The sequence below is a fragment of the Oncorhynchus nerka genome, linkage group LG27 (genome assembly GCF_034236695.1).
Source record: "Oncorhynchus nerka isolate Pitt River linkage group LG27, Oner_Uvic_2.0, whole genome shotgun sequence".
NCBI classification, from domain to species: Eukaryota; Metazoa; Chordata; class Actinopteri; order Salmoniformes; family Salmonidae; genus Oncorhynchus; species Oncorhynchus nerka.
The window spans coordinates 96,043,029-96,053,128 of NC_088422.1; the positions used below are offsets into that span (position 1 = coordinate 96,043,029).

The 10,100-nt window shown below is 42.7% G+C and overlaps 1 protein-coding gene across 1 annotated transcript; it reads right to left on the reverse strand.

The window, feature by feature from the left end:
• Nucleotides 1–4,107: 4,107 nt before the first annotated feature.
• On the reverse strand, nucleotides 4,108–8,510 carry LOC135565401 (methylthioribulose-1-phosphate dehydratase-like). The gene is given in 8 exon segments (XM_065012378.1): nucleotides 4,108–4,990; nucleotides 5,184–5,351; nucleotides 6,535–6,574; nucleotides 6,577–6,669; nucleotides 6,946–7,063; nucleotides 7,331–7,379; nucleotides 7,510–7,610; nucleotides 8,036–8,510. Coding segments are annotated over 8 exon segments (1,035 nt in total). The 5' UTR covers nucleotides 8,384–8,510; the 3' UTR covers nucleotides 4,108–4,872.
• Between the last annotated feature and the right edge of the window lie 1,590 nt (nucleotides 8,511–10,100).

Sequence of the window (10,100 nt, forward strand, 5' to 3'; positions counted from 1 at the left end):
ATTTCTAAAAACATGTTTTCACTTTGTCGTTATGGAGTATTTTATGTAGATATATTTAATCCATTCTGAATTCAGGCTGTAACAATAAAATGCGGAATAAGTCAAGGGGTGTGAATACTCTGATGGCACTACATATATTGTTTGTAGGCTTGTTGGGCTTTTATGAATGGTTTATGTCTATGTGTTGGGCTTTTATGAATGGTTTATGTCTATGTGTTGGGCTTTTATGAATGGTTTATGTCTATGTGTTGGGCTTTTATGAATGGTTTATTTCTATGTGTTGGGCTTTTATTAATGGTTTATTTCTATGTGTTGGGCTGGAGCTGAGATTATTCTTTACACAGTCAAGTATATTTGTCCAGGTCTCAATTGTTCCCTGATTTGCACCATGTATTCCTGCTGTCGCTAATTATAATGTAGTAACTTCTAATAGTAACTGTAGCCCTTGGCAAATTGGGAGTCAGGTGATTGCCATCTAAGAGTCAGCAGTAATCGTCTCTGATTAATTGATTCAAGGAGCTATTATCGTTAAGTAACAGATGCAAAGCATTGGAATATTTACATGAATGTACATGAAAATGAATTGAATCACTTTGCCCCAGACGCATTTAACTGCAGGGCACTCCCACATCATATGGAGGAATGTGTCTACCTGATTTAGGGGACACAGTGAACAGTTGGGGAGTTCTGGCCAATTTCATCAAAAAACCTTTTCTTGGTGTCAAATACAGTCTGTATAAGTGTATACATTTATGGTTCGGATTATGGGATGCCAAGATCATATTTTTACATATTCTGTTCCAGTTAAAGGGTTGTTCAGATTCAATAAGATCTGTGTACCATACTTTAATGGCTAGCTCAGAATAAGAGCATTCCAAAAGGGAGATCTTTTCTTTGGGAGCCCAGATCATTTATTTATAAATCACATCATTGGATGGTTTGCACATTGTATTTCCCAAGGGACTCTGGGCCAGCATTGCTGACGTTTGTTGTAAATATAAAATAATAATTCTGCCTGGTAATGTGTACAGTATGTCTTTCAAATCCTGGAATGTTCTCAAACCATTACTGTCCATGATTTCAGCAAGGGGTACGGATTCCACATTTGGACCATTGGGGATGGGGGGGGTGCAAAAGGCAACCCTCCAGATCACATGGCATGACATTTTGATTCCCAGTAACAATGTTTTTAAATTTTACATCAAATTTAAATTGTGTGGGCAATAATAGGACCAAAATGCAGTTTACTGTTTAAGGGATATATCAGTGGAGACAACCTCTTCCAGGGCAATAGGAGACACCATATTACATTGTTTAAGGGATATATCAGTGGAGACCACCTCTTCCAGGGCAATAGGATACTCCATATTACATTGTTTAAGGGATATATCAGTGGAGACCACCTCTTCCAGGGCAATAGGAGACACCATATTACATTGTTTAAGGGATATATCAGTGGAGACAACCTCTTCCAGGGCAATAGGATACTCCATATTACATTGTTTAAGGGATATATCAGTGGAGACCACCTCTTCCAGGGCAATAGGAGACACCATATTACATTGTTTAAGGGATATATCAGTGGAGACCACCTCTTCCAGGGCAATAGGAGACACCATATTACATTGTTTAAGGGATATATCAGTGGAGACCACCTCTTCCAGGGCAATAGGAGACACCGTATTACATTGGTTAAGGGATATACCAGTGGAGACCATCTCTTCCAGGGCAATAGGAGACACCATATCACATTGTTTATGGGATGTATCAGTGGAGACAACCTCTTCCAGGGCAATAGGAGACACCATATTACATTCCATATTAAATTGTTTATGGGATATATCAGTGGAGACCACCTCTTCCAGGGCAATAGGAGACACCATATTACATTGTTTAAGGGATATATCAGTGGAGACCACCTCTTCCAGGGCAATAGGAGACACCATATTACATTGGTTAAGGGATATATCAGTGGAGACCACCTCTTCCAGGGCAATAGGAGACACCATATTACATTGTTTAAGGGATATATCAGTGGAGACCACCTCTTCCAGGGCAATAGGAGACACAATATTACATTGTTTAAGGGATATATCAGTGGAGACCACCTCTTCCAGGGCAATAGAAGACTCCATATTACATTGTTTAAGGGATATATCAGTGGAGACCACCTCTGCCAGGGCAATAGGAGACACCATATTTCTCACTATACTCAGCCAGGGGGCAGAATAATCATGTCTAAACCAATTTATGATGGGGGGAAATACTTGTGCCTGGAAATACAATGTAAAGTTTGATACGGATCGTCCTCGCTCTTCCCCTCTTTGTATGTTTGTTCATTTGTATCTGGGATCACTTACCTTGCTCTCATATATATATATATATATGGCTCCTGAGTGGCGCAGCAGTCTAAGGCAATGCATCTCAGTGCAAGAGGCATCACTAGAGTCCCTGGTTCGATTCCATGCTGTATCACACCCAGCCATGATAGAGTCCCATAGGGCGGCGCACAGCGTGGTCTGGGTTTGGCCGTCATTGTAAATAAGAATTTGTTCTTAATTGACTTGCCTAGTTAAATAAAGTCTCAATTAAAAATACACACTTTCAAACCACATTATGGATTTCATCCCAATAGCCAGAAGGGGGAAACAATTGGGATTCCATTGGTAGAGATGGAGTCTTCCCTCAGGGCTGACAGAGGCAGTAGGGCAGATTTGGTTAGATTTATTTAGTTGAGATGGAGCTGAATTTGTCTATGATCTTCAAAGCTCTTGGGAGGAATTAGGATACACCGTCTAGATAAAGTAAGATATCGTCAGCGTATAATGATATGCTATGATCCGTAGATTTGAGATATTGGTGTAAATTTTGGATTGTAGAATTGCCTGGGCCAGGGTCTCCCTAGACAAAAACAGTAGAAGTGAGATGGGATCACCTTGCCTGCTACTTCTAGGGTATGAATACTTTCTGAAGGCACTGTCTAAGACGAATATATGATTTTCTCCAACAAAAATCAGGGAGAGGGTATCAACACTTCTAATTCGGGTGAACCTAACATTTAATCTGCTATGCTGAACAGTCAAGCAGAGGTTGGTTACCCTCAGTAATCACTCTAAATAAAATCCCAGTACTTAAAACATATAGAATGCTAGATCTAGACAAACAAGGACACAGCAGTGATCTGAGATTCAGCACCATGGACCACGGCAGAATCAAAATCCTGGAATTGGAGGTTCTGCACAAGATGAACCTGGACAGCGACTATGCAATGGACTGGTAGAACACATTGGATAAAGGAAGGAAGACAAATCCAGGAAGACAGTGGGCTGAATTGGAAGACTCCCGCACCAACTATCTTCTATGCAACTTCCTTTGTCTCAGAGCAAGTATTAACCAATCCCAGCACACATTTACATTTCATAATACAATTGAGAAGAAAAAAAAAGTTTGCACACTTTAACATGAATCCTCATCCTTATTGAGCAGACATGACTAATGTTTTGCTATATTATGTGAAACGTCTGTTCAGACAGGAGTTTGCGCGATATGACACCAACCCCCCCCCTAGATGTCTAATTCTTTCAGATTACATTGAATGCTCAAGAGAGAGAATAGACACTTAACAATCTTGTAATAGTTCAGATGGTAGTGATACAGACTGTCTGGTCAGAGTAAGACCACAGTCACCTTTAACAGCTCAAATGTTTCTTTGACACCCATTTTAACATGAGACAGGCTCCTCATGTTGCTCTACAACTGCACGTCAATACGAGAGGCCAATACAACTGGCGTTATTGTGGAAAGCATAATCTTTAAAAAGAGATGTACTTATACCACAAAGAATTTTAAAAGGAGCTACACGTCATTTGTGAGGCCAGCAAATCTCATCAATTAAAGTCTGTGGCTGTAGCACAATGGGTTAGTGTGTGGCTCAGGCCCTGTCAATTTGACAACAGCCAGTCTGTCTTTTAAGGACCAATAAGAGGTTTTGGGGTAAAATATTGTATAACATCATTCTACTATTACTGTAGATAGAGTATATTAAAATACATTGACATTTCTAATGCTTGTTTGCAGGACATAAAATGCAGTTTTTGGTACAAAAGCCACTGTGGCAGGAATATTTATTATTATTATTTTTAAATCTACCAGCCACATTTTTTTTACCAGACAAAATATTTTTTCCACAAATAACACCAACAGAACACAAAAAAACAGATGAGCATGCTTTGTAATGTTTCTAAAACAATAAGTGTATTACTAGTAAGAAGTAAATTGGTATATTGATTAATTAAATTTTTAACCACAATATCAGAGACAAAAATGTTCACCTGCACCTTTAAGGGAGGGAGGTTACCGTGGCAACGCAAATCAGTATTGTTTCTGCCTGTGAGATTGACTAGTAGAAGCGTGGTCTTCTCTTCCCAAGCAGTTGAAACTCAAACATAGAAAAACAACCTAGTTTGTGAACAAAACAATGTAAATAGCCAAGAAACACAAGGACAGAGTTTCACTTCAGTAGACTTTGTTTTCAAGTAAATTAGACCAACTTTTATGCCTGTGCACAGCGCTTCTAAAAATGTAATCTTTCACTCAGCTCTTCATGTGCGCACAGTCCCCCAGCCAGGCTGTGTGGCAGAGGAGGTGGAACAGGCTATATATTACCAGCTATGAAACAAAAACGGCAGAAATATTTTGAAAACAGCAAGTGTAGCATATTTGTCACTATAAATGTGATCAAACTTGACTTTCTATATTCACAAATGCGAGTGAAATACTTGCACTGTGAAGTCCTGACCACCCGGCAACATGGCTGGGGAAAAATCCACATTTGGCAGGTGTTCATTTTAGGCCCTGATTGTTTGCCTCCATTTATTGGGATGGTTGGACATCGTAGTAATGGTTCTCTTCAATGGGTGGTGCTGAAGGATCCATTCCACTCTGCTTCATTTGGACAGCGATGTCAAATAGGTAGTCATAACATTCACACCTGGAACAAGACACGTGGATAATCCACTACCACACAAACCTCTAGAAAGCACCAATGATGCATTTAAAAACAGTGATACATTCAGTCTAAATGACACATTCACAGTAATACTTCTACAAACATTACTTTTAGACTATTTCTAATTATTCACTTCTATAAAACATTGTGTTACTTCAATCATTCATTAACTCACATGGTCTTGGCTTTCTCCCAGGACTCCCCCCACACGTAGACTCCGTGGCGCCGGACGAGGACCGCACAGGAGTCTGGGTACTGCTCCATGGCCAGCGCCATGCGCTCCTTCAGGTCCCGCTCCTCCGGGGTGTTCTCAATGATGGGGACCACCAGGGTTTCATCATATCTACACACACACACGTCAACGTCAGTGTGTGAGCAGAATGCATAGTCAATAGGGCCACTATCTAAAATCAAGTGTCAGTTTCCCCTGAATGAAAATGTGCCAGAATTGACAGGAGTTACAAGGTAACATCTGGATTCCCACATTCATTTCCATAAGCTGCCGGGGCTGGACTGTTTCAGTACAGACATTCACACTTTAGCACATTGGCAGGTAGCTTAGTGATTAGAGTGTTGGGCCAGTAACCGTAAGATTGCTGAATCGAAACACCCTGAGCTGACAAGGTAAAAATCTGTCATTCTGCCCCTGAGCAAGGCAGTTAACCCACTGTTCCCTGGGTGCCGAAGACGTGGATGTTGATTAAGGCAGACCTCTGCACATCTGATTCAGAGGGGTTGGGTTAAATGTGGAAGACACATTTCAGTTGAATACATTCATTTGGACAACTGACTAGGAAATCTCCTTTCCCATTGAGCACTTAAACGGCCGTCGTTGGCGCTGGAGGTGCCCTCGCAACCTGCCCGCCCGTAGTTGGTGCTGGAGTTGGCGCTATCCTAGCAACCTGCCCAACCTGCCCACCCGTAGTTGGTGCTGGAGGTGTGCCTAGCAACCTGCCCACCCGTAGTTGGTGCTGGAGGTGCCCTAGCAACCTGCCCGCCCGTAGTTGGTGCCGGAGGTGTCCTAGCAACCTGCCCGCCCGTAGTTGGTGCCGGAGGTGTCCTCGCCACGTGCCCACCTGTAGTTGGTTCTGGAGGTGTCCTAGCCATGTGCCCACCTGTAGTTGGTTCTGGAGGTGTCCTAGCCATGTGCCCACCTGTAGTTGGTTCTGGAGGTGTCCTGCCATGTGCCTACCTGTAGTTGGTTCTGGAGGTGTCCTAGCCATGTGCCTACCTATAGTTGGTTCTGTAGCCAGTTGGTGCTGGAGGTGTCCTAGCCATGTGCCTACCTGTAGTTGGTTCTGGAGGTGTCCTAGCCATGTGCCTACCTGTAGTTGGTTCTGGAGGTGTCTAGCCATGTGCCTACCTGTAGTTGGTTCTGGAGGTGTCCTAGCCATGTGCCTACCTGTAGTTGGTTCTGCCTACCTGAGGTATCCTAGCCATGTGCCTACCTGTAGTTGGTTCTGGAGGTGTCCTAGCCATGTGCCTACCTGTAGTTGGGTCTGGAGGTGTCCTAGCCATGTGCCCACCTGTAGTTGGTTCTGGAGGTGCCCTTGCGGATTCCTTTATCATCTCCTGGTGAGTTATGCGGAACTCCTTGCCAGGATAAAACAGAGTTGCCATGACGGCAGCCTTGGAGTGGGTGTGGATGACGGCCTGCGCCGCTGAGGAACAGGAGGGAGACAGTTAGCATGTTGGCCTATTCCCAGGTCTGTGAATAAAGCTCAACCCTCATAGACTATCATTCATTAACAGAGAGAGCTCACCCCTCATAGTGTATCATTCATTAACAGAGAGCTCACCTCTCAGTGTATCAATCATGGACAGAGAGAAGACACCTCTCATAGTGTAGCATTCATTAACAGAGAGAGCTCAACCCTCATAATGTATCATTCAGAGAGCTCACCTCTCAGTGTATCAATCATGAACAGAGAGCTCACCTCTCATAGTGAAGGCATTCATGAACAGAGGAGTGCACTGGCTCTTCTTCAGGTTCTTCCAGGGGGGTGGAGAGCTGATGTCTCTCTCCTCCACATCACAGACAAACATGTCATCTGGCTACAGGGTGCAACACACACATAAAAAACACATCTCCAGAAACTGTCAAACTAAGTAGTCCAAGTTGGCTCTGATGATATGAAGGCAAAACACCAGCCCTGCTCACCTGTGAAGTAAAAACACCAGCCCTGCTCATGATGATGATATGAAGGTAAAACACCAGCCCTGCTCACCTGTAGTCTCTATGATGATATGAAGGTAAAACACCAGCCCTGCTCACCTGTAGTCTCTATGATGATATGAAGGTAAAACACCAGCCCTGCTCACCTGTAGTCTCTCCTTCTGCACTCCAGACGGGGCAATGTAGATCTGATCTCTAGGTACAACAAAATGGGGAGATGAATGTTCATTAGCTAGCATGCATATTCTCTCTAACTAAAGACCAAGTCACGTATGAGGTTTTGAATTTTCAAATGATTCAACAATATTAAAGTCAGAGCACTTACCCACGTCTCAAACTTAGCCCTCCTCCTGTCCCAGTAACCCAGCCGAGTTGGTAGAAAAACTGACATAACTCTGGGATGAGAAGCCGTGGATGTTCCTTGTCCTGAAACAAGGTGATGGGGAAACACTACATTACCCAGACACCATAATGGCTCATCATTTACCTTCAGGTGCTTGTGCAAATTATGAATGTTGTGAGATGTGGCCACATCCATTTATCGCTCCTCACTCTTTCTGAGTCTTAAACTGGAGCTGTGTGTTCTCTCTCTCACCCTCTCCTGTTAAAGTCCCCCTGTCGTTTATCTCTAGCTCTCTGGCTTTGGACTCCCCAAAATATCTTCCTCCGACTTCCCTCATCGCTTCTATTGTCCTTAGATTCTTGCTCTATTCACTGTCTAGCCTACAAGTTAAGGTGTGAATCTAGCTCGTTACTTGTTTGCAATTTCAGATTGCAAGACTTGTTTTAAATGTGTTAGCCAGCCTAGCTAGATAACCTACAACTGTTAGCAGTCGTTCTAAAGCACATACCTGAGACTCCGTCGACTCGGAACCATTTTCCTTGTCATCAATGGTGGCATCACAAACAGATGTCATTTTATTTTGGATAGATGCAGAACGAACTGCTTTTTCAACCGGTGGGACCAGATTCTTCTTGCAAGTTCCCTCTTTTTCACCCGGTGGAACCAGAGTCTTCTTGCGACCACGTCCTGGGAGGTTGACTACAACTCCATGGACAGCATGCTTCCTGATAACATTACGAACTGTGGAAACAGCAATGCCAAGGTCTCGGGAGATGGACTTGTAACCTTGCTTAAGTCCATGTTTGGTTATAATCAAATTCCTTACATCCTCCGATAGTTCTTTCCCCTTCGCCATGTTCACAGTGGTAACGTTATAATGAAGCAGAATATCCTGTTCTCTTTTCAACACGATTTTAATGGCTGTTTATACCTTGTAAAAAGACCTGCAACTTACCACAGTAAACGTGTCAACACGTTTTCATTTTAAATTTATATTTGAAGACGTATTGAATTATTTAAAATACACGTACAAGGGTGCCAATACACTAGAGCGCAAGCGTAACAGGCTGGCCAAAAAGCAAACTAGATAACGTTAGCTCACTAACTAACTGGTGCTACTTTAACATGCGACGTTATTCCTCCTCAACGAAATCTAAAACAACATATCGTTTAAATACAATATTTCGCCACATGTTTAAATGGAACAATTCAGTTTTATCGCGTTTTAAATACCTTTGTGTGTTTGTTTGAAAGCAGAGGGTCGTCATTGGTGCGACAGGATATAGTAAGGACCTCCAGATCTCTTGCACGTGGCCTTGTATTGTGCCTGAAGACAATTATCGAATAATCGCAGAGGTTTTGATAATCGGCAAAAATAAGATGAAACAATTCTTAGCAATTCAAAATCAAACGTGTTTTATTATTTGTTCATATTTTTGTTAGAAGAAGTATATCAATATATATATTAATAACTTCAACCTGGAGAGGGTGTTGCACAAGTATGCCTAACAAGCACCAGGTGGTAGCAGAGCCCAAATAAATTAAACCAAATTTATGGTAACGACAGGTACTTTTTTCTTGTCTAGTCATGAAAAGTGGTCCCTCTCTTCCCAACTAGAGTCACCAATTTTCATCATGGTGCTTGCAGGCTGCAGTCTAATTACAGTGGAGATGCCTACTAGTACATTATATTATTATATTATATTTTAGTCATTTAGCAGATGCTCTTATCCAGAGCGACTTACAGTTAGTGCATTCAAGAGACCCGAGCTGGCAGAACGGAGTGCTTGGGTTAAGGTGTAGGGTTTCAGCATAGCCTGAAGTGGCAGTTCCTAGTGCTGTTCCGTAGATAAGTACCATGGTCTTGTAGTGGATGTGAGCTTCGACTGGAAGCCAGTGGAGTGTGTGGAGGAGCAGAGTGACATGAGGGGAACTTTGGATGGTTGAAAACCAGGCGGGCTGCAGTGTTGTACTACTGTATCTATCAGCATTTGAAAGGATAGTGTGGCTGTGACATGAACTCTTCATAACAAACATCTAGTCCTGCAACCTGAAACATGACCATTAGGCCTTTCATATAATGTTGGTTTACAACCTTGTTGTAGGTCTATCCATCCCAGGGGGGAGGGATGTTTCCTTGGGACAGCTTTACTTCACCAAAGTCCTTATTAGAAACATTTTCCACAAGCCTGCCTTTTACTTAGTGTTTTTTTGGACTGACAGTGTGTAGGATATCATGGGGAGGTAGCCTATAGATGGCTGGGGTGAAAAGTGGAGGGGTAAGTCCAGGCCAATAGGGATTTCTAGGTTCTCGTCAGACAGGATAAAATGCCTTGTGTTGACAGAAGTGCCGGGGACATGTGACAGGCATTGGATCGTTGCATGCTGAAGGCTTAGGCCTTCACTTAGGGAGTGGATATTTAAAGGCATGGTAACAGGCACGTTCACCAAAGCTGAGTTTACTGACAAGGAACAGATATGACTGATTAAGACACAGTCTTAATGTATACTATGGTGATACTACTGTGATACTACGGTGATACTATGGTGATACTACGGTGATACTACGGTGA